The 25066-nt window shown below is 42.1% G+C and overlaps 1 protein-coding gene across 9 annotated transcripts in view; it reads right to left on the reverse strand.

Annotated features, from left to right (window-relative positions):
• Window positions 1–22678, reverse strand: part of Nfib (nuclear factor I B) — a 228092-nt gene extending 205414 nt beyond the window's left edge. For 2 of the 9 annotated variants that reach the window (XM_048350465.1, XM_048350627.1), the window contains exons 1-2: window positions 13771–15029; window positions 7237–7768 (exon numbers count right to left, since the gene is read on the reverse strand). In XM_048350465.1, coding sequence (XP_048206422.1) covers window positions 7237–7768; window positions 13771–13800 — 562 coding nt within the window. In that variant the 5' untranslated portion in view covers window positions 13801–15029. Of the gene's footprint in view, window positions 1–7236; window positions 7769–13770; window positions 15037–22281 lie in introns of those variants that run through there. The other 7 variants (XM_048350549.1, XM_048350717.1, XM_048350377.1 and 4 more) reach the window with 7 other exon arrangements.
• Window positions 22679–25066: the final 2388 nt, after the last annotated feature.

The following is a 25066-nucleotide window of genomic DNA, read 5'->3' on the forward strand; positions in this document are numbered from 1 at the left end:
AAGTGTTGCATTATAAACAATGTATTTATGCACATGGATGGCTTGTTTTCCTTTCTTAAAATACTGCTTCATTTAAATTGGGAGGACTTTTCTTAAAATACTGCTTCATTTAAATTTTGAGGACTTTTTTAAAATAGATGTGTGGCCTTCAATTCTGCCTCAAGGTCTTTCTACCTCATTGGTTAATTGGTAGCCATTTCTTCCAATTTTCTGAATAAGGTAACAACCAAAAGGCCTAACTATTCAAGTCCTATTAGTCTCACATCTTGCAACATTCTGTCTAATACCAACTAATCCCATAGACTCACTTCTTACTACAAGCACTAAGTTTTCACAAGTTCCCCACAACTTGGAGATTTATTCTCTATGCCAAACCCTAACAACTGAATTCAGTTAAATTAACCACATCACATAATTAGAGTTCAAGGGCCTAGGAATTTACTTTAAAATGGGACGACATACCATGCTGCCACAGGAAAGTGAGCATAATCAAGAGGAAGCGTCGCTTCTTGCTATGTTTGGCGTGAGGCATGCTGCTGTAATAACTCCAGTTTCCGATCTCATAACCGCTAGTCCTTGAGATTTCTAAAATTATTCCTCCTCCACAAGAATGGAGAGAAACAACTTGGAAGACTGGCTTTGAACACTATGCTGGCTAATCATCTGCTCTGCCACCACATAGACACTGTAAAATTCCACAAGTGTCCCAAGATCTACTCTCATCAACTTCACCTCAGAACAGTCTATTCTTTCACAAACTTAAAAAAACCTTTTCTCCAAACGCTAACAGCATGGCAAGAAATCACTCTTGCCTTAGCCTCTCACATGAAAATATTTACTAACTGCCCATTTGAATTAGTATGTGATATTCTATTTCTACTATTTATAAAACATAAGCTTCAAACGAATTATTTATTTGATAAGTTCAGCTGTGTTTAAGCTACTGTGATGATAAAAATGACAATTAACTTACTTTGATTTTTTTTTTAATTACAGACTTCTGCCTCCACCTTTCTGTGGGTCCCTCCCTCCTCAGTTGCTAAATTCTAAATGGTCAGCAAAAGTAACAAGAGGAGGAGTGTCATGAAACAAATAATGTTTTTTTACGTCTATTAGTTTAATTTTTGTCGTTGTTATTTAATCTAGCAGAATAAGAGCTTGTAAGAAGAAAGACCTTGCTAAGTTAAATATCTCACATAGTTGTTTCAAATCCCAATGCCAAAAAGTTAATCAAAGATTAAAATTCTAATTTCCATTTGGCAGCTTCTTCCCAAATTCCAAATTTAGGGAAACATAACTAAGTAAAATTTAAGATCCTACTAAATCTCTTACAAATCTCGGCTCTCTGTGTTTAGGTGTGTTTCTTACGTAGCACTGTAGAATCAACAGTAGCAATAGGTGGCCTTTCTAAAGTGTACCTTCCCAAGTCCAAGTCTCCAAGAACATATACTCTGTGTCTAGCCAAATGTCATCTGTCAGCAGACCCAAACATATTTCCTGTCCCTGCTGTGCATGCCTTTCTCCAGATAGCCACTGTTCTTCAACAGTCAGTACAATTTTGATTCTTATACATACGGAGTTACCTGGATTTACTCTCCCACATGAGAGATATAGTGGACTAAGTGTGTAAGTCCAAACACACAAAATCTAGATAAATATTTTTATTTCAAAATGTATACTGCTGTGTATATGTATGAAAGTATTATAAAGTGTAAAGGATGCCTAATGTTGTTGGTAAAATGTATTTCGAACCTTTGTGGCCTGCAGAAAGTATGCTGTGTGTTATTTTGTTTTAAATTCTTTAAAATCATTATTGTTGGAACAAATGAGCTATTCTCTTGCTTTTTCTCTCTCCTTTCAATATGGCTGTCTTTCAATATCTATCTCTTTCAATACATCTTTTAATCTCTCTATCTCCTCTTTCTCTCTCCCTTTATCCTTCAAAAAATGTGATCATATTAACAGCAATGCCAGGGCTTAGTTTGTCATATCAGAACACAGATGCCAAGCTTTCCCAGCTGGCAACCAGGGACACTCTTGAGTTGTCTGGCAAAGCTATGTTGTGGCAGGGACATCATGGCAGACTGGGTGAACTTCTGGCCCCCTGGACAATGCTTTCTTCTTATCAGTAGAAAAATGCTAAGTATCTTATCTTACAATATATGTTCCCACCAAAATCTCATTAAGCCTAGGAGCAAGACATGCCAACAAGAACCCTTCTTTATCTTGTGAATTATGTATAACCAAGAAAGCAAACAAATGTGCACTAGAGTTCACGGGTTCAGTCAAGGACAAGGTGCTTGGATGGGAAAACTTAACAGGGCTCCCTAAATCAAATATGCATACAAAGTATTTCTCCTACACACAAACTTCATGCTCTCTGAGCACTTCACAATGCAAGCACATCAAATCATCATCCTGCAGAGCAGCCTCATGTGAACAAGTTATGGGAGCTTATTTTCCTCCATAATGGCAAATACCTGCAAATGAAGTGAAATTTATTAAAATGTTAAAATGCACTGTCAACTTGCAAACAATTATCTACTTAAGCTTTTCATAAAGAAATAATTGTTACCCAAAAGGATTCTGAGATCCAGTAACTGGAGGAGGAAAATAATTTCTCACATTTACTTCCTCACTAATAACATGTGACAACCAGGAAGGGTTTTATTTCAAAAACAATAATGATTACAACTTCCCCTGTAAACAAGTCACATTTTTCACAACTTCAAAATAGCCTTCAATTATTAGAACATTTAATAGTAAAACAAGAAAGGTTGCCATCCAAAAATGGATTGCAAGTTTAAAGATTGGACAGGGCTAAAGTACTTGTTCATAATAGCAATAAGCTTGCTAACTTCAGCCACAGTCCAAAACATGTTTAATAAGAGGACAAAGTACAGTTCAAAAACCACTTAGGCTGACTTGGTTTGAACCCTAATCTGTTATGCTCATGACAACAGCTCCTCTCTCTTGAGATCTGTAAGCTTCTTGGTGTCTTGTGACCTTTCTCTTTTTCTTTAAGCAGTTCCCTGCCTTAGAGAAAGCTCAGTCCCCTCACCACAACCACCCCCTGCCCCTCCTCTCCACAGACAGGACACAGTCTGGCAACTCAAGGCCTCCCATAGGCCAGACTTCCTTCTGTGCAGCCCTTTGGGTAGAAGTGCTAATCCTTCTTATTAATTAACGAGATAATGGTGGTTAACCGAAGCAATATTCATTCTAACTATCAAGGAAACTTCAACCAAAATTATTTTAGCCTTTTGGTAGCTTTTCCCAGTATGCAGAATTATGCACTAAGAATGTGGCAACATTTTGATGTAGAACTGAAAATTTAGGAGTGACTGATTTATATTAGATCTCAACATGTAAATTTCTTCAATAAGGTTTCATTTTTATTTACACTCTTGCACATTACAGGCTAGAGGGGAAAAGGTCCCCTCAACATGATACTATAAAATTGGGAAGGGTACAAACTGAGAAAACCAGAAATTGTTTCAGAAATAAGCAGTGATGTGATTGAAAGCCAAAAGTCAGTCATAATGGATGCAGTGTATAGCACTACATTGGGCATGTCCTCCACACATTTGTCATAGCACAGGACATGTGTGTCACAGGAAGGTGTGCTCCACGAGGTTTGTTTTGCTTTATTTTGCTTTGCTTTCCTGAATGTAAACAACAAAGACAATATGGGGAATAGGTACTACCTGCCCAAGAATCATTGGACATCTTTAGTATCTTTAGAAAAATGGAGACCACTTCAGAGCTGTTATTTTCTTTTAATCTGCCACAATCTTTTATTTTTAAAATAAAAGGCTAAAAAAAAGAGGGGGGAGGATTTTATATTAGCTAAGGTTTGCTGCAGCAAACAAGCAAGCAGCTTTCATTCAGGGATTGTCAAAAACTTTCCAGTGTGCCCACTGCAATGCGGATGCCAACCAACGAATCAAAGGCATTCAGCAACTAGACAAAGAGGGTCTGATGCCAACCTCGGTGCCACTGGCAACCATTATTGGCATCAAACACAGTGTCTGCCTTTTTTTCCCCCCTCGCCTGGCACTTCACAAACAAAATGGCGGTTCTTGTAGCAACGAAACAGCAGAAGCGCAGCCCTCTGAATCAATAACATCAAGTGATTTTATGGATTTAAACACAGTTACTCCCAAATGATGTGTGCATTTTAGGTAGAGTAGTTTATAAACAACTATATGAACATAATCTTTTGCTAGTATAAAGAAATAATAAAATGAATTGAATTGCGGTCAACCAGACTATAAGCATAGAAGAAGCTGAATAACAAAGGCATTGAAGCTTTAAAGAAAACACTACCCTGTGATGCAAAAGCCTAATAAACTATGAATCAAAATGATTTCAGAATGTATAATTTTTCCCAAAACCCTTATCAGATACAGATGTAGCACTATAGTATGGATGTCAAAGCGCTAGTAACTCTTTCCACATTTCAGAATAGATGAGGTTGCTGTACATGAAGAAAGGGGGGAAAAAAAAGTGCGGGTTGAACCAAAAGAGAAAGAGGGAGAAAGAAAAGCATAGGAAGTTGGTCAACAATAGAACTTTATTATATGTTGGTCTTTATTTCATCCTCCAAAAGTGATGCAATATGTGATCTTGTATAAATAACCAAGAGGACTATTGACATTTCTAGATCTGGAAATTGTCAATATATTGTAACATCACTCTACACTGCAATGCGGATGCCAACTAACAAATCACAGGCATCCTGAGCTAAACAAAGAGGGTCCGATGCCAATCCTGGTGCCAGTGGCAACCATCTTTGGCATTCTCTCTGTTCTTTTTCATGTTTTTTTTTTCTCCCAGTCTTTTAGAAGAAGGGGGGGAAGGAGGGGGAGGTTGGGAAAAGTAATTCTGTTGCTCATTCTGTTGCAAACATTATGTTTTTCCTTCCTAATTTTTCTCTCATTTTTTAATACTTCTTTACCTAATTTAGAAAACAGGCTTAAGTAGGTTTCATGTACTTAGAGATGTGAGATATGCTGCCCTCTGATTGACTACAGACATCTTTTAAAACCTGCCTGCCTGCTTTAATCAACTGCACTGCAAAAAAAAAAGGACATAATTAACCTATGCTTGACAAATAAAAAGATAAAAATTTTGAAAAAGAGAAAGCACAAAAGCACTCTGATGTGATTTTTTCAAAAAGAGAGCAACCAGATGTTAAGAGGAGATGATGCCCAGGGCAGGTAGCAGAAAAGACACATTATTAGATGCACAGCATAAAATGATGAAAAGTTCTTACAGAAGAAGTTGCTGAGACAACAACAAAATCAATGTTTTGTCTGAAAATATGGTCTCCAAGAGTTGCTAAAAACTTATGATTATCATGACCAATGCTGTGATGTGGAAGGTATTTATGGCTTCTTTTTTCAGTCTCTCCTCACAAATCCAAAAGATATGTTCTTTATTGTCAATTCATCAAAACTAAAAGAATTGGCTGCCTGCCCTGAGAGTAAATATGTGCGCATGCACACCTCAAGGACTAGCCTTCAAGCAAATTAAAAATGTGAGCAACAGTGGGGTAATTTCAAATCTTCCTTTTCTACCCTAAAAAGTTACATGACCTACTTTTAAAACTTGACTTCCAGTCTTGCCTTTTTACAATACAGTTGCAACCCATTTGTAGTCAATCCAACATATACATACGGCCCACCTTCACATGCCACCTCCTAGACAGCTGTCAGTCAAATTAAGTGTCATGTGTTAATGAGCTTGTACTTTAGGATACACAGGATGAAAATATATTTTCCCCCAATCATTATTTTTGAACTTGATCTCTTAAGTACATGGAAATAGCAAATACAGTTTTTCATTTGAAATAATATATGTATACAGATTTTTTTCTCAAATGTGTAATACCCAGCATTATCATTTAAAATCAGACTGAAAATTGTTTAATGACATTTAAACCTATCTCTAAACCTGAACCGAGGAAATAACAGGTCAAAAATCAGCATACACAGTTAAGTACCTAAATTTCTAGATCAAAAGAATTGTTGTTACATGTTTCAGGGTGATATGAAAGTACCTGGTAATTTATTAAATCCTCCACTTTTATAATGAGCATCAGGTAACTGTCTTCCACCTGACTATCTATCTGAAGGGCATTTTTCCTCCTGCCAGGCCAAGTTCCGAAATGACTCATCATCCGTGTCAACTCAAACTTCAGGCCACTTTTGGAATGCTGCTTTTTTAAGTGACGTTGCACTAGGGACTGTTGCTAATACAAAGGCATCTTGACACACTGGTTTGAAGAAAAGAAATTCTTACCTACTTACGGGAAATACATTAAGAAAATTAAAACATAAGGAAACATATCTCCTGAATTCACGAAGAGTCAGCAACAACATCGCCTATTTCGAATTGCTCAGGAAACATTTATAACTCTCACTTTATGGAGTACTTTAAAACACTGGCATGGTATGTGGTTTCTGCATTCTTTTTGAGATTTATTTTAAGCCAGTGTAACCAGTCCACTTTCTGTTTTTGTTCTGTAAGGAAAGTTTGGCTTTCCTCTTTGGTAAGTTTCAAGAATTCATGTTCAAGTAGACTAACAATTATAAAGAGCTTCCAAGTCATTCTGGGAAAATAATACATATTATTTAAACAAGAACTAGAGTGTACTAAATGTGCCGCAAATATTGCACAATCAAAATTAGGTGTTTATAAAAACATTAAAACTACATAAACCTAGGTCTACGCAAAAATCGTAAGCATTTTGTAATATTAAATGCTAATTCTGTTTTCAATGCTAAAATCCTAAATTCCTGAATGAGGTTCACCTACCTCATTAGTTAAGAGACTAATAGAAAGATTTTTTTAAAATGGGTTGACTATTCATAAATAAAGTCATATTTTCAAAGCGGGAAATAACAACTAAATAGGACAAATGTACACTAGCAGCGAAATCAAAGTATAATAAACTGTTTTTAGAGAGCTCTATGTCTGCTCACATGTTTTAAAAAATGCATACCTTTGTGGTCTTTCTTTAAATACTCTTCCAGATAAAAGAGCTCCATGTCTATTTACATGGCCCGCATATGGCAGTGGATATGAGTACAACTGGGCCCACCACTGTACCCAGAGAGACAGAGGAGATCTAGAGCCCACAAGGACCATTTAACCAAAGCCAGATATTCCATCTACGGAGGTTTGTGGATCATGTTTGCCCTGCGAGAAGAAAGAACAATCTGCTCCTACCTTGCTCCTGCACGTAGTATGCCAAAAACAAATCAAGCTCCTTAACTGATACTGTGATATGATGTGGCTGGACACAAAGTGCTGGGTTTGTGCAATGTGGGGATTTCATGAGCCGTTCTCCATCGGTACTTTCCAAAGGGATGCCTTTGAACAGGATCACCATGACTAGATCCAGACGCCAGACTTTGTCTGCCTGTCGCAGGCAGTCGATTCTCCTAATCTTACCCTTCTGGTCAGGATTGGATAAGACACAGCACGGGTGCTTCTTGCCAGTCACGGTGAGCACAAAGTCCTCTCGGTACTCCTGGCGGATATCTTTGCGCAGTTTGGCCAGGAGCCTGGATGCCCACTTCTGTTTGATTTCAGGCTTTTCACTGAGAAGCTCATCTTTGACTGCTCTTTCTTCATCCTTTGACATCCGCTTCTCATGCTTTTTGAAGTACTTGCGTTTTCGAGCCTGCAGGTTAAACCAGGTGTAGGCGATTGCACGGACATGTGGAAGAAGTGCCTCGATGAACGGGTGAAACTCATCCTGTGGAAGATGAGAGGGAGAAGGAGAGGTAGAGAGTCCGTTTAATTTTAAATGCTCATAAGATACAGCAACAATTCATCCTCAAGTCAGTATTAAAAAGTTATGCATGAAAATAACAGGATCAAAACATGCATCAAAATAGCAAAAGAAAAAAAAAAGAAAGTATGCCAAGCTGCTCCCTTTCCAAGTTAATTCTCTCTCCTATGAAGAAAATAAGGTCTTATTTTGAATTTTCCCTTTGGCCCCATCCTCCCTCGTGCCCACCCCAAAATCATGCACTGTGCGTTCTTTAAAACATATGCGACCAAGGTGCTTGGCACCTAAGTTAATATTTAAATATTTGACAGACCAACTACACACTATGCAGTACCATTTTATAAAGAACACAGTGAGGTGTTTTTTTTTTAAACCGGAGCAGAGCTGCTCAGAAGGCAGGAACGATGCCACAGTTCATTTCTCTTCTCTGTGGCACAGAAACACAAAGCATATAGATGCTCAGTGTAATGCCACACAGTTCCCGCTTTTGGAGCATGCTCTCAGCAAGAGGCTGCTGGTGGCACAAAGAGCATGCGCCATTAAACTTGATCCATTTTCTTATCAAACGTCCAACATTCCAACACTGAAACAGCACCATTCCAAGAGTGGTAACTAGAGAAACCGGTATACAGTGAGGGAAAGTGGGCAAAGGACACAGCTCATTGTATCAGCGTCCTTTGCCAGTGTCCTGAGCAGAAGGTTTCCACACTTTAAGCAGTGCATTCTCTCCTCATACCACCAACATCAGCTAGCAACACACACAAGCACACACACACACACACACAAACACCTCACATTCAAACTCTCATGCTCTCAACAGACACATTCGCTTGCATTTTTAAATAGAAGTTTTTCAAGTTTAAAACAAAAATTGCATGAAGATTCTTGTGGCAGCTTTCCTGTAGACTATGAAGCCCCACCGAGTCAGTTAATTTGTTAACCGATCACGAGTATGGCAATTATTCTAAACCCCTTAAAAATCCATCTGAGGTGAACAATGAAAAATGGCAACTTGGCACCAACTTTACATTCATTGTGTCTCTGCATGCTGTGGCAGAGTGACACCAGGAGTGCTCTGCTGGTCAGATATTCTTTTTGTAGAATCTACACAATTCATTTGCCACGTAGATGGATTATCGAACAAGGCTGTGGGTACATACACTGGTTGTGTGAATCTGGTGGTGTACAGACTATGGAGAACCAGTCTTCTGAACTCAGTGGCTTACCTTAGGCTCCACATTGTTCCTGCCTGTTTCTTCTTCTAGGCTTTTTAAAGAGAGGACACAGGACGAAATGGTAAATCATCTTTACTTACAGATATTTCAAGTTACTTCCAAATGCAGTCAGTGTTTCATTATTTCCTGACTTAGGTATAAAGCCTATCTGATAAGCTGAGGCTGATTGTTGTTCGGAGAAAGGGCATAAGTTCCTGTGCATGGCCACAGTGTATGTATGCAAAAAGCCAAGATCTAAGATGGATGAGAACATGCACTTCAATTTTTCTGATCACATTGATGGTCTTGTCTTCCAAACCACAGAATAACTTTCTCTAATTGATTACATCCCAAGTGAGAATTATAGACATTCGTGTTACTCACCCTAAACTATGTGGACTAACTTCTATTCAGACCAGCAGAGTGACTAACTCTAATAGGTAAAGGTGATGAAAGTAAATCAATGATACACCAACAAAGGAAGTGGCCCCCAAATTCCATATAGCCATGAATACATTTTTAAGATGAAATTGAAAGTTTTCAATGCTAAAGACTGTGATATGTCAGTAGTTTAAAGTTCAGACACAAAATAGGCGTAGGTCCTCTCTAGTCAATAATGTAGTTAATCAAGTGTTCTAACACTGCCGTAAAACATTCCTACAGCAGAGTTAAGTATGAATCAAAATTTTATAACAATACAGAATGCAGCTGATTACATCACAGCATGAGGCATAACCAAATGCCATAGAGGAAATCATTAAACCGATCAGTAGTTTCCAGCAGAGATTTGAACAATTCAGTTACTATGTGAGCACATTAAACTAGGCCATGGAAAGAGTTAAACCACAATCTGTTCTTTGTGTGGGAAGGCAGCCCTGCTCACAGCAACCACAGTCCATGATAAGACCTCCCTATCTCCATACACTTTCAGATGCCATGCTTTTAGTTTTCACTGTAACTATAAAAACTTTGTTTATCCCCCTTCAAAATATATGCGAAAAGAAAGCCTGCTTGAGGAAATGTGGACTTAAACGTGCTTTGGTAACTCACTTCCTATGATCTGACTTTCTCTATGATTTATTGATATGACTAAAAAACATGCATATATGCGCTCATAAACTAAAAGCTTGATAATGTAGGAAGCACACGAGGGAGCTTTGTCTCACTCCTTTTACCCTAGCCCTGCTTTCTAAGGTGCAACATTATTTTAATAGATATTAAGCAATTAGATAACACTTAAGTACTTAACATTCTTAAGTACTATGTTCAGTGACATTTTGTTTTCTTATAAAGACATCACACATAGTTTTGATTAACTAGGTTGAAGTTTCAATAGCAAGTCAAAAACATCTATCCAGTGCCGAATTTCAAAAAATTAACAAATTACTTTAGACAATGAAAATGCAAATTTGACGGCTGAATTTGGAAACTCTCTGCCAATACACATAAAAATATGTTAGCTAGAGTTTACTGTCAATGACGCCAAATATTGTTTTAAAGCATGTATTTTTATTGATTGATAAAGAGGTAGCAAACTTTCTCAGGCCACTGCTTTGCCTTGTTATACTTTTCAGGGCCTCACTATAAGGTGGATTCCTTTTAAGTGAAACACTTACTTGATAAGGGGACAAATCCCCCAAATGGTAGTAAATGGAGATTTGCAATATGCCACATACATTTTTGCATTAACATGTCTAAATGTCATCTCCCATGTGAGACTGTTTTCCAATGCTGAGAAGCAATACATTCTTAATGATTGCAAGTGATGAGGATGTGGAGAGAAGTAACTTCTTATTGCATAAAAAGTGATTAAGGTATTCAACTATCCTAACTAATGGATCATTACAACACTGAACACTTACTAAAATTATTCCTTAAAATCAAAGCATAGGAGTTAACATTTAAAGGCTCTACACTCAGGCAATATGCAAGCTCATTCTCACATAATGCTTATTAAAATACATTGATGTTCAGTAATCCTTTCTCTTACAAAACTGCGTTTAGTTGATTAAACTGACGAAACAAATAAGTAAGTTACAAAATTCAAAATAAAAGTAATCCTTCTAATTTTAACTAGATATATTTGCTTTCCTTCCTGGGAACAATGGTTTCCATGAAAGGGATGGAAATTAGACCAATAAAGTGGAGGAAAAGTAAACAGTAGGTGCTTTTGGAGCACCAACTATACAGTAATAAACTATGAAAAAATTTACCTAAAGAACAACTATGACAACAAAATTTTAAAAATTCAATGTCATCTTGAAAATTGAAAGTTATATTAAAGGGTTTATAGTACATCAAGAAAACGCAAATCCTACAATGGTTCTTAACTTTCCACTTACAGCTTGTTTATACTGATCTATAAATGCTGGTTTATATTGATACTACAGCATATTGTGTTAAACATCAACTTAAATAGTAACTCCTTTTAAATTAAAATTCTTGCTAAAATCTAGATTGACTCAATGCAAGAACTGCAATACTTTATAAAGTTCCCACCAGTAAGAATGTTACTTTGTTTTCTATGTGCATGTTGTAAAGGAGTTGTGCTATAGCTATTAGGGACTTGTAATACAACATTAAATTATTGATCTGATATAAAAATAGCACTGTAAATGTGTTCTAGTTTCTGTAACACTTTCTACTACCAATAAAGTCACCCAGAGATTATTAGTTAAGGGAGGTTTAAGAAACTGAAATCCCTTCCCTGTTATAGGCCTTCAGTCATCCCCACACAAAAAAAGGCTTTAATATGTATGTCAACCCAAATTTATATTGTTAAAATAACAAAGACTATTTAGTCACCATGAATTACTTTGCATGTGCCCTTAATGCTAATATGATAGCTGAATAATTATGCTGTATATGCTCCGAACATTCCATATGTCCCAATTCTGCAATAATTTTTTTACGTACACAAAGTAAGATAAAACTAGGGACTTTCCAATGCATATTGAGGGGACACAAAAATGCAATGCAATTACTAGCAGTGCTTCCTAAAAGGCTGAAACTATACATAAGAATCCAGAAAACACAAGTATATGGCCTTTTACAGGTGAGAATGACTGATGCAGTACTTGGTAAATTAAAAACTTATTTCAATTAGTTATAGTTGATCCCAGTTTTAAAATAATATAAATGGGCATTCTTTGCCAGAAAGAAAAAAATCCTATGATTAACAGTAAAGGTAACTTTAACAACTGCAGGTGATTCGTTATACCTGAAACAATTTCATCATAATCATTGGATACTATCATTCCTAGCTTTTAAAATACAAATAACTCAGCGGCCCATTTTTCCAGTTTTGTTAAATTAAAGTTCACGTTTACTTGCTTAAAATAGCCATATCTAAGTTAATCATACTCACATGCCAAACAAAATATAAACAATAAAAAATGTGTCAGCCAAAAAGCTACAAGGACTGTATCCAATCATTGAATAAGCCTTATCATTGTTTTCATCTTCATTCACAATTTATGAGTGCATCAGTCCTTTTGAATCACAATAGTTTCTAATTGTCATACAATTGAAATCTTAATTATTTGTCCATTACAAAAATGCATCCTCGTATTGGATTTTATTAATTTTTTAACACAGCCAAACCTGGCCAACACTTCTTTAACTGCTTAGTTTTTACGGCAATGTTAAAGAAAATAGTCATCTATTATCAATCATGCTACATAATCCTACCTAAAATTTGAGGCAATTTGTCTCATGATTTTAAAGCCTTAATATATTGTTTCAAAAATAACAATTCTATAACAGGCTATTTAGTTAGTTCATCAATAGATTAGTTCGCAGGCAGGGCAGCTATGAAAACTGCGCCCAGGTAAGTCAGTTCCGTCTCTCCACTTTCCCACTCGATTGGTTCAAAGTGATATAAATTGTGTCGGTGCTTTCAAATACAAAACCAGAATTTTGTTTTATAACCTTGTTCCCCAAATTAGAACACTTTTCAAAGTTTAAAAAATACCCTTACTTTCCCAATATTACTTTTTTTGTCTCAGTATGCTCAAATGCCGTCAAGTGTATAGGTCTCCCCCAGAATAAGCAAGTTTGAAAAGTCCTTAACCTTCGCCACAACCATCTAAACTCTGGGCACTGTAAAGACCACCTCTGCAGTGTGGTCACTGGAAAGTCCAAAGTGCGAGTCACTAGTGATCAGGACTTCAGGTCCTCAAATAAAGCAAAGGAATGGATCCTCGGACCACAACCTCGGACTTGCTTCGTTGCCCGCCCACTGCTTGCAGCAAAGTCCAGAGGCGCCCACACAGCCTGGTGTCTGAGTCCCCTAGCCCAAGTTCACTGCTGTTAAGAGCTCAGTCCCCTAAAGCTCCTCTAAAGCCTTCGTCCGCCTCCGTGCGCCAGGCGTGGAGTGGAGGAGAGGAGCGGCAGGCACCTCAGCGCAGGGGTGCCGAGCAGCGGTACAGCCCACACTGGGGGGCCTGAAAAAGGGCTTGAGCTCGCGGGCCTTGGCTCTGCCCATCCCCCGGCAGCCTCCAAGGCCCGGTGCCCCGCTCCCAGTGCCCAAGGCTCGGGGGCCCGGTGCGCCCGGTAGCCGCGGCTGAGAGGCCTGGCGCGGGGGCTCCCATGCCACCCCGCAAAGCCTGCCGCAACTCAGAGCCACTTCTGGGACAAGGATGTGTGGAAGTAATCTAAAGCCATTAATTGTCCGCATGAATCAGAGCAATAAAACCAAACAAAGCATATGGGGCCAGAGAGAAAACCGGAGAAAGCGACGAAGATATGTACCTGAGTGAGACAGATGGGAGAATACATCATGACTTCGCCTTAAAACGCACTTTCCCGGAGATGCCCAAAAAAATCTTCAAGAAGCAAGAATTTCATCTATTCATGTTACAGTCATCTGAGCCCCGCGATGCGATCAATCAGGACGGGGCTCTGCGCTGGATCACCGCAACTTCACAACAAACCCAGTCCTCCTTAAATAGCCAAAGATTCAAGTTCACTCGGCGTGCTAGATTTCCTGGGGTGAAATCCAATCTACACTTTTAACCCTCTTGCAGTCCGGGAGCGCTGGCCGGTGCTCGCTGAGGCTGCCGCTGCCTCCGTCGCCACCGCCGGTGTTAGTTGCTTTTCGCCTGGGTTGGGGAATTTGTTTTCTTTTCTTTTCTTTTTTTTCCTTTCCTTTTTTGCAGTTGTTGTTGTTGTTGGGGGCTTGGGGGATGAGCGAAGATTCGGTGTGGGTTACGTTGGGATGATGGTTGGTGGGTGAAATGCTTAAAAAAAAAAAAAAAGGCGAGGAAGGGGGCGCAGGAGGGCGGGCGGCTGGGAAAGCAAGGAGAATGTGTCACCGCACTAGGAAAGTTCAAGGTTACAGCCCCAAACACTGCGGCAGGATCCCGGAGTGGTGTTCGCCGGTGAAACTTTGCCGCCAGCCGACCATGTGTGCGCAAGGGGGAGCGTGAGCGAGTGCGCGCGGGTGGCGGGGCGCGCGCAAGGGAGAGCCGGGTGGGGGCGGGGTGGGGTGGGGGAGAAGGGAGAGGCCGGGGTGAGGGAGGGGGCGCGAGCGCCGATCTCCCGGGCGGAAGAGGCTCGCAGCCCGCGGTCCCGGGCTGCAGCCGCTGCAGCCGCCGCCAAAGCAGCCCGCGCCGGCTCCTCCGCGCCTGCTCGCCCGCCCGCCCGCCTCTCCCGACTTCTGGCTTCTGGCTTCTGACCTGGCTAAGCGTGGAGGCTGCTGCTGCTGCTGCCGCCCGCTGCTGCTCACAGCCCAGGGGATCAAAACGATCTCCTGGAAAAAAAAAATCTCAACCGATAAATCCCGCTTTCCCGCTCGACTCCAAACTCCTCGGCTTTAGGTTACCCCCCCCCCCTCGCTTTCTTTCGTTGCAAAACTTGGAAGTTGAAAATTTCACCGGTTCCACCCTCTGGACCCCGCTCCAGCTCTCTCCAAATCAGACTTAAGGATTGTTTTATTATTTAATTACACAATCATCGCTTTACTCCTCCTCCTGCAAACGCGCATTCCTTTTGCACCAGCCTTTCTCCACACCCCCAACCCCCACCTTCCTCCTCCTCCTGCGCGCTTCTCTCCTCTCTCTCCCTCTCTCTCCTCTCTCTCTCTCTCCCTCTCTCTCTCTTTCCCCCTCCCCTCCTCTCATTTGTTAAAGGTGTCATGCCCGTGCAACAGTACGACTTTTTAAAATAATAAAGCTCTACTTTTCGTAACCCTTCCCACATCCCGAAAATCCGCCCTGCAAGAGGTATTTTGGTGCCCATCGCGGACTCTTTAAGCCGTGGGAACATCCTAGTGGGAGAAGCACTGAACCGGCCTGGGCTCCAGAAAGGAATGGAAAATTCCCTCACACCCAGGCCGCCCCAGGGCCGGACCTAGGGCGCCAACCCTCTCACCCAAGGCCGGCACAGGCTGCCTACCCCGTGGCTGAAGGGAAAAGGAAGGGGGGGCTAAAAAGGCAGGAGCCTGCGTGAACTTGAGCGTAAGTAGTTGGGGAGCACCAGTGCAAACTTGGGGGACAAGGCGCTTAGCCCACATTTGCAGGTACAAAGGGTACGGAGTCCTCTCCACTCTCCCCAGCGCCGACTCGCACCCAAAGTGGCTATGCCAGAGCGGCACCCAGCCCTTCGCCGGGGTTCGCTGCCCTCCCTGGGGGTGCCCAGTGCACGTGGCCTGGCTCTGAGCGGGAGCCCGGGCAGCGCCACAGCCGCCTCGGGCTCCCTCCTCCTTCTCCAGCTTCTCTCCTGCAGCCCTGCTGGCAGGTTCCCAATCCCCACCCACAGGGCTCTAGAGGAAAGCGGCTCCCTCCCCACAGGAGTGCAGACTGGGCGGGGCTGAGGCGCGCCCCGGCTGAGGATCGTGGGCGCGCGCGGGCGCAGGCGCGGGCGCGGGGTGCGTGTGCCACTCCAGTCCTCTGGAGGCGGCGGGCCAGGAGCCACGGGGCGCCCGCCTGGCCCCGGTGCTACTTCCCCGCCCCCACCCCAGCCGCGAGCCAAAGGGCCCCAAGTGAATGAACTTGATTCTGGGGATTTTGAGGGAGGTGGCTCTCCAGGCACTCTTTTATATACACACACCTCATCCTCTCCCCCCCCCCCCCACTCCCCCAGTTCTCTGGCTATTTGCAGAGGGAGGGGAGGGAGTTGCTGAAATCAAAGACTGTCCAGACAATGGAGAAAAGAAAAGTGAACGACTGGGCTCCCGGGCATCTACCTGGCTCGGGGCGGCTTGGGTCCGTTAGGGGCCAGGACAGCCTCAACCCCAGGACAGGTCTATCCAGGTTCCCAGCCTGTTGTCCCGGGTCTAGCATGTTCTTTGCAAATTCCCTTTCCCTCTTTTCGTCACTCTTCGACGTCTCTCAACTTTCTCCTCTGTGTGTCTGGCGCTCTTGCCCATCGCCGTCCCCCTCCCCGGTTTTCCTCCCCCAGAGGACCTGAAGAAACCAGTGACTTTTTCCTTCACCAAGTGGGAGTTATCCACATCAAACATTTCACAACGACACATCAAGAAAAGTAGGCAGGTTCAAGTCAACCATGAAATGGTCACTTTTTAACCCCGTCCTGTCCTCATTAGGGAAATGCTCAAACACAGTCCGTTTTCAAAGAGCGCTCTTAATGAGGCGAGCTTGCCAAATCTACCAGCTGCAGCCCCCGTAAACCCAGAGCCCAAAGAAGAAAGGGCGCTGGGGGTGGGGAGCTGAGGCTAAGGAGAAGGGATGGGAGTCTGGGAAGACAGGTAAAAGTGGAGGGAAACCGCGAGAAATCTGGCAAGTTAACCCTTTAAGGGCATGCGCCATGGGTAGCAACATCCCTCCTTCCCCCCCAAAAAAATCCTCCCAACAGCCTACTAATGTTAATTTCCTTTGTGTCAGTCATTTCTTCGTTCTGAAAAGCTGGAATAAAGTTGATGGTCTTTATAGATGAAAGAAATGAGGTGACAGTTGGAGTTAATCTATACTTAATCCTTTCATAAATTTTAGGCAAATTCATCTTAAGTGTAAAAGGAAAATTGAACAAACCCAAAGCATCATTTTATACCCTACAATTCCTTGCATCCTTTTTCTCACCCTCACCAGATTCTGTGGGAGGGGGGAGGGGGCGAGGAAGCTCCACTGATAATACCAGCTTTAACTACTGGAGTTTCCCTTTGAACAAATATTCAATTTAACTGGAGTTAATTTACCATAAAAGACATTCCCCTTGGCACAAATGCACTCATGTCCTTGAACACACCTCTTTGAATGCCTGGACTCTTACAGGAGCCATTATTTCAGGGTCTCTTTAAAAATCCAGTGCCCATCTCTCTCCTTCCCTCCCTCTCTCCCTTCCTCCCTCCCTCCCTCCTCACCACACCACCCCCAGTGAAAACCTGGCACCCTGAGAGCACTCTTTTCAGCCAGAGAGCCCAGAACCAGCCGTTGTCCCCTGGCAAAAGAGGCCCAGTGCTGGGCCCTGAGCAAGTATCTCCAGTCATCTCTACTCCTCCTCCTATTAGTCTCCCTTCCCAACAGAAACCATTTCCTTTTACCATTCTAAAACTCCTTTGCATCCAAAAGTTGCTCCCAAGCTTTAAAAAAAGAAAAAGGAAAAATTGAGAACCATGACACAGAAGAATTCACAAAAGCTGCAGCAGCACCAGGGGTAAAGACACAGCATCAGACCCAGGTAAGACCCCAGAGAAGTGAAGATGGGGCCTCCCTGCCCATCCCTTAGAGGATCAAAACTCTGCAGGTGCCCCCATGCTTGTGTTTTGTGCAAGTGCTTCTGGCTGGGTACATTTTGATGGCCATAGAGGATGCTTCATAGCTTTGGGTTTTGATTTGGTTCTAAGAAAAAGGAAAAAGGAAAGCAGTAATGGTAAAGTGGTGGAGGGGGAAGAGTGATGGTGGATGAGCAAGGGACATCCTGGAAGGGAGGGCATAGTGGGTGCTGGTGCTCTATATGGATGGCCTTGACATTCAGGCTAGGGAGCAGAAAGGAGAGCTGACACCCCACAAATCACTGCTTCTTCTTGTTCAGCCAATGCCAAGGTCCCTGAAGGCCTTCTTAGGAAGAACTCTGGTAGAGAATGTTCTGTAATTGAGGGACTGGTGAGTTTGGGTGCTTGGCACATCTGCTTTATTTGACTTCTCTCAGCTCTTGTCAATCACCTCTGCTTTGAGAAACTGATATTTCTTGCATTTCTTTCACATTCCAAGGAGAAGAGTAGAGAGGAGAGACTGAGAAAGTACATGCATTTTATTCCTTTTTTCCCCAGCATTTCTGTGTCAGGGCATTAAGAGTTATTTCTCAAAAAGTGTTGATACTATCCAAATGGACTTAAACACTCAAGCATTGATTATGTACCTTGCCTAAACTCTCCTCTCTCTTTCTGAAAGAGTTAAGGCCCTGGGATGACAGCCCACTTCTTTCACCCCCAAAGCCTAGCTGAAAAGCTAGAAAAGAAGTCCATAGATCTGTCCCTCAGCCACAGGAAGATTCTTTATGTAGATATGTCAGCCCTAGATAACCCTTTCTCAATTCACTTTAATTGGGGGGGGGGGGATCTTTTCAACAGAAAGTTTGTTGATTTATGAAAGGAATGCCAGAACTTCAGGCATGTGGATACTTCAAAACATAATTTTATACTAAAAAATAAGAATTGCTATCCAGTTTGAGCCTTATACTGACCTCCTGAGAGGAATTTAACACCTCAAATATCTCCTAATATGGGTGGGGTGTGTGTGAGTGTATGTGTGTGTGTGTGTGTGTGTTATCCTTTTTCTTTCTAAAGAAATTGCAGCGACAGGTTGCAAAGCCTGGGCAATTTCATATAAGGTTTCTTAGAGCTTAACAAAGCTGTCATTTTCAATATACCCAATGATTTTTTTCACTTTTTTTTTTAGCTCTTGTGATTTTTCAGAGAAGTTCAACAATCCCACACACCCTGGCTGCATCGCCAATATCAATATTTTAAAACTAAATACAAAAGAGACAGATGACCTCCTGACCCCAGGAAACTGGCTTGCAGAACTCACAAGTGTTCACTCCACCATACCCAGAGATCTTTCTTTTTTTCAAGTGAGCCATACACACACACACACACACACACACACACACAAAATCATAGAAGTTTAGCATGAAAAACACAAGCAGCCACACCAAAACCCACTCAAAAATGCATACATAAACAACCAACAAGTATTGAGACTAACCTGTCTATGCATGATGGGAACTGCAAAATCATGCCCAGCTCTCTGAGCCCTAAAACTACCACTGTAAAATTAGGGTAGCAATTTTTCCCCACTAGAGAATTCACAACCTGTTAGTTTCCCCACCCCCATTGTAAGCCCCTTGCCTTTCACCAAAATGAATAAATAATCTTGAACTTCCCCACCTCCATCCTTCTGGGAGCTGTTTGCTCTCCCCTGGGGACAAAACTAAAGGAGAAAAATGACGCTGTTAATAATGTCACTGCTGAAATGCCAGTACTCAACTATTAAAGAAATCCCAGTAAGTGTGCCTGCATCTCCCGGCACATTTACAAGCTACAACTGTGAGTCTGAACATAGACTGGGCCAGATGCCTCCAAGGAAGGGTAGCAGTTCCCACTTCTCTACAGACACGAATTCAGTACATCATCAGAAATTCCCAACTTCCCAATCTTGTTCCCCAGATTACAAAGTCAGCAGTTGGCCTGTAACTTTTGCATGATTTATTTTAAACTTTGAAGAAAAAAAAAGTCTCAGTAACAGTTGCCTCCCTGGCTTCATTCACAGTACATACTACAAAGGTTGCATACACTGTCTCATGCACAGGGTTTTCTCTGCTGATGTTAAGAGTTGTACTTACAGTATTGCCCTTCTCAAAATAGCTAACCTTTAAACCAAAACTATACATCATTGTATTTTGACATGTAAATTGGCTTTCGTTGCCCATCTACACATGCTTTGTAACATTTGAAAATGGATCAGTTTTAAAGAGACATTTAGAAAGCTCCATCCAAAATGGACCAAGTAGTCCTTACATTCTGTATTAAGCATAAAAAGTGTATTGTAGACCATATTAAACTTTCTACACCCTTTCCTTTAGTTCTCTCTTTAATAACTGCTAATCTGTTTTTTAGTGTAGACAATGCACAACAACAGAATTGTGCATTTTAGCTTTAAATTAAAATGTAAGAAATAATTACAAGAGAAAACACAAACTATTGGGCTTATGTAAAATATATGTTCAGCAAACTTTATCTCTGAATGTATCTGAAACCTTTTAAGAGCCCAACAAGCTAATAAATTTCAAGCAATAATACTGTCAAATTGTGTAATGCCACAAACTCCAAAAACAAAGTTACAGATGTCTGTGACATCACATTCACTCAAAATTATGCTGTTGCTCAGTCTGACCATATTAAAATTAAACGGATGCCTGTGTCTGCTAAAGAATAAAAGGAATTTATTTTGGACATCAAACAATGAATCTGTCACCATTTATTGTATGAAACACTCAGCTAATCAATTTCCTATTAAAATAGCTTTCAACAATACCCGGCTTTAAAATTCATCGGGGCCAGTAAAAACCTTTTCCCAGTGCACAAGAATGCAGTCTCAACCACCGATGATAATTACCATTCTAATACTTTTATTGCCCAAGTACTTTTTCCTGTGCTCCCCATCACTAGGCAGGAATCTGTAGTATATTGTATCAGTGAGTTGGAGTGCTTGACCTTTGCCCACATATGATTTAATGGGGACTTTTCAGCACTGGAGCTTTCTCCATCTCTCATACCATTAAATGAAAACATCAAACCTCAAATGTAAAACTGGAAACCACAACGCTTTGTGTTTCACAACTCTTTGCAGTTTTCATTTTGGCTGCTTAAAGGCTAGCTTCCATACTTCACAACGCTCTTCCCCCATTTACTGAATGCACTGGCAAATCACACTTACTCTGATTTTGATTAAATCTCAAACTCCTAAGTCACATACACACATGCACCCTGCTTATTTACATGTTCATTCTTTTCTAACCACATAAGCATGCATGTAAGACTTTCTGGACTTATTCCACTTTAGAGCTGATTTAAATGTCTGTTCAAATATGGGTTCAAAAGTTAACTTTTTCCCGCCTGTTAGAAGTTAAAGTTACAAAGGATGGTGCTATAAGATCCGTTCAAAGAAAGTCAAAGTTAATCTTGTGTATTTTGGCGCCTCCCCCCCTCCTGCCCCCCCCCATCGGCTACTGTACTGGAGGGGGGGGGGCTGGGAGACGGACCCAAAGAACTTGGAGATCTTGTCTGTCCCTCTCAAGTTCAACGGCAGTTCTTCCAACCGGGAGGAGAAGATAGCCACGTTCACAGACCTAATAATAATTCTGATCACGCCACTTCGGCATCTTGTGTCAAAGTCCAAACTGGCTTCCCCGCCCCCCCCCCAACTGAAAGCTGCCAAATCCTCACACATCCTGCATTCAACCACAACTTAATGGATGGGGATATTGTGCATTAAAATGTGTCCAGACACACTGGCGAAGAGAGGACAAGGGAAAAGGCAGACCCACAGACACACACAGACTTAGGCAGAAGGGGGGGTAAGGGCAGGAATCCCAGAGCAGAACAGCAGGGTAGAAATTTTTTAAAATATATTAACCGGAGCAGGAAGAAATCCATCATAATATCAAAAACAAAAACAAAACACTGTTGGCTGTTGACATCGGCAAGAGGGTTAACAATTCCATGCCACAACTTCGAGTATTATGGGGTGCGGGTGAGAGACCTAAATCCCAGAATGAAGACAAATATTTTAAAACTCCAACACACAATACTATTTCTCTCACTAAAAAAAAGTTTTTAAATGAGAATTTGCATCCAAGCTGTACCTTAAAATGAAGAAAAGAATGCTTCAATGAAAGGAATGGGCTAAAGTATGGGCATAACATAAAGTATTATTTGCATAGTAATTTTTTTCCAACATTGAGAGAGAAAGAGATTGAAAGTAGGGAGGTAAAAGAAAGTTTTTCCTGAAAGCAGGAAAAATACACTAGATTGTTCAGTCTGGGTTTGCAATGTTATTTTTGCCATTAAAAAAAGTGTGTCACATATCCTGTAGTTGCCAATTTTTCAAAATCCATATTTGCATTTGTTCTGGAAAGTCAGCATTGTAACACAACCTGTAAAGCAGATATGACACTTAGGAAAGGGGTAAACCAGCCACTTTACAGCAAACAAACAGAAAGTAAAATCTGTGCATGAGGTGGGAGGGGTGCAAAGGACAAACAAGACAAGCCAGTAAACCCCAGCATTTCAAAGCCACATACCATCGCACCGTATTGCACTAAATAAAAGAGATCTTGAGTCTGTAACAGAACCCTGGGCCGCAGACTTCACAGGTCTCAGGAATAGATTTGTGGATTTTCTCAAAGATTTGTTTTGGTGTCTCTTTTTGTTAGTATTTAAGCGATCCAGAAGTAGTCTGATACTGTTTAAAATGATTAATTCTGCACTGTCACACTCCTTGACCCAAGTAGAAAAAGAGGTCAAAGTCAAGTCTAAAAGCAGGCAGCCCCCTCAATCTGAGTATCCAGTTTTCCTTCCTCGCCCTTGCAGAAGACTTTCTCCTGGTTCACTTGAACGCCGACCAGTGTGTGTGCGCGCGTATGTGTGCGTGCGTGCGTGTGTGTGCGCGCGCGCGGGGCTGTGTTGGTGGGTTTTATTGTTGTTTTAGCGGGGTTGCGGTCGGGGTGGGAGCTGCGCCAGGCAGACACCCGCGGCGCAGCCACGGGGTCGCGCGTTCACCCCTTCTCGGCCTCGGATTGGCCTGGCCGGTGGCGGGGCAGCCCCGGAACCGCCACCCCGCCGTGCCGCCTCGCGCGCGCGCGCCGGCGGGGCTCCGAGTCCGCCTCCGCCGCCGCCTCCCGGGCTTTCTCTTTCTCCAGCTTCCCTGCTCCGGGCCCCGCCCCGCCCCGCTCCAGCCCAGCCGGCCCAGCGCGCGGGAAGCGCGGCTCTTCGCTTCCGCCTGGCGGCGGGAAGAAGCCCTAAAGGAGGAGCCGGGGGCGGGCCTGGCGCGATGCATATTCATCAGGGCGCCTGCGGCCGGGAGGCGGGGGCGGGGAGAAGCGGGGGTGGGGGGGGGGGAAACGCGAGGGGGACGGGCGCGGGCCGGATGGGTGTGGCGGCCTGCGTTGAGCGGGCGCCCCTCACGGGTGGGTGAGCGTGCCGAGTCTTTGTGCAGCCGGGGGCGGGAGGAGCAGGAGGGGGCGCCGAGGCGCGGCGAGGGCGCGCCGGTACGTCTGTCTGGGAATGGGGGGGCTGCGCGACCCCGCGCCTTTGTGCTCCCCGGTCTGTGCGATCGCGGGGTGCCGCGAGATAGGGTTGCCTCTGTCGAGGGCCGCCCGGGAGACAGTGCAAATCGCTAAGGCGGCCCGAGTCGCTGTCTCTTTCCTACTTCCCGCCACGTTGCTGGGCGCAACTTCTCCAGGCCACGCTGGTTTCCGTGCCAAGAAAAACAACAACAAAAAAAGCCCCAAACCCCCAAACCTGAAAGGGTCTGCACTGCATGGCGATACCACTCAACCCGCCAGAGAGTGAGAGCGCCCTGACTTCGGCTGATACCCCTGCGTGTGAGGGTCCCAGTACATGGCCGTCTTTTATGGTTACGTAGGCGAAAGAAACACAACCCCTGGTCTCCAGAAGTAAACACTCCAGAAGAGATTTGATAGCGAATTAACCTTCACAAATAAAGCCGTTTTAAATAGCATATATAGGTCCAGGTGTTTTTTTTTTCCTTTTTACCTAGCTTCAGTCCAATTATATTCATCTTTAAGTACCTGTAGTTGCAGGGTAAAATACATAACGATTTAAATGAGGTTGTTATAAAAATTCTGCTCCAAAATGTAAACTATTAAAAAGTGTAAAACTATAACCTGGGCCTAAATTTACTTAGTACTAACCCACATGTGTTTAGAAAAGATTTTATTGCAGAGATCCTGACTAATTATGTAATTGCACAACACAACAATAGCTTCAAATATCCTCTAAAAACCCTGTTCAATTATGTGATTACCAGTGAGACCGGAATCGCTCCCAGTGAATTGTTCTTATCTCTACTAAATGTGAACATGTCAGTGTTTTAATCCCAATTATGTTTACCCTCCAAGTCCTGAAGAACGTAAACAGTATTGTTCAGGTCTGTAGTTCCTGCAGTACACATTATAAAACAAAGAAGACATTTGGCCTCATTACCCCCCAAATACCTCCCTTCTTATACATACACAAACATTACACAGATCTTTGGCTGTACATGTATGATACATGTGCCTATTTTCACTGATAATGAGATTTCCAATTTTTTGAAAAAGGATTGACCCAATTGGACGTCCGAAAATGCACAATTTTACACGAGTTGACTTCAAGTTTCACAGTTCCCAATTGTTCTCCCCAAACCCAACACACTACTGTAAACTCCTTAGCTATATAGCTTTGGGAAGAGAATTGACTAAATGAAGGTGAGGAAGGTTGAATACACTCTATCTCCATCTACACATCCAACTGTAACATTATGGAAAATTAACTTTTAAGAAGAATATTGCTCCAAATTAAGCAATTTTAACCACTTAGCTGGTGTAGCTATAATTCAGTCTACCCAAGCAGTCAATTCAAGTGGGTAACAAACTGAATCTGTTTCTATTCTAGGATTGCCTACTAATAGTTTTATGGTTAGATAAATCATATTTAGGCCAAATATAAAACATGAAAATTTGGTGAGATCAATTAAAAATTAGTTAAAATGAAGAGGGAATATTTTAAAGTGTTACCAAAATCTAATCATTTCATAAGTGTGCCACAGAAAGTCCTTCTTGTTTTTGTTTGAAACCCATAGCTGAATTATCAATCTTTCTCAAAGTCTACTGCATGCAAAGGAGAAAGAACATTGTAGAAAGAATGTAATTCTATTTAGAAAGCATCTTTTTAAGTGGAAAAAAAATGAGTCTATGAATTTGCTCCACTCTCATGATGACTTTGAGGAATCAAGTTTGTGTACCTGTCAGTGAATTCCTTTCTAAGCATATTATTTGGTAATAAATGTGGCATTGCATGTCATGT

This window comes from Perognathus longimembris, chromosome 1, assembly GCF_023159225.1.
Source record: "Perognathus longimembris pacificus isolate PPM17 chromosome 1, ASM2315922v1, whole genome shotgun sequence".
NCBI classification, from domain to species: domain Eukaryota; kingdom Metazoa; phylum Chordata; class Mammalia; order Rodentia; family Heteromyidae; genus Perognathus; species Perognathus longimembris.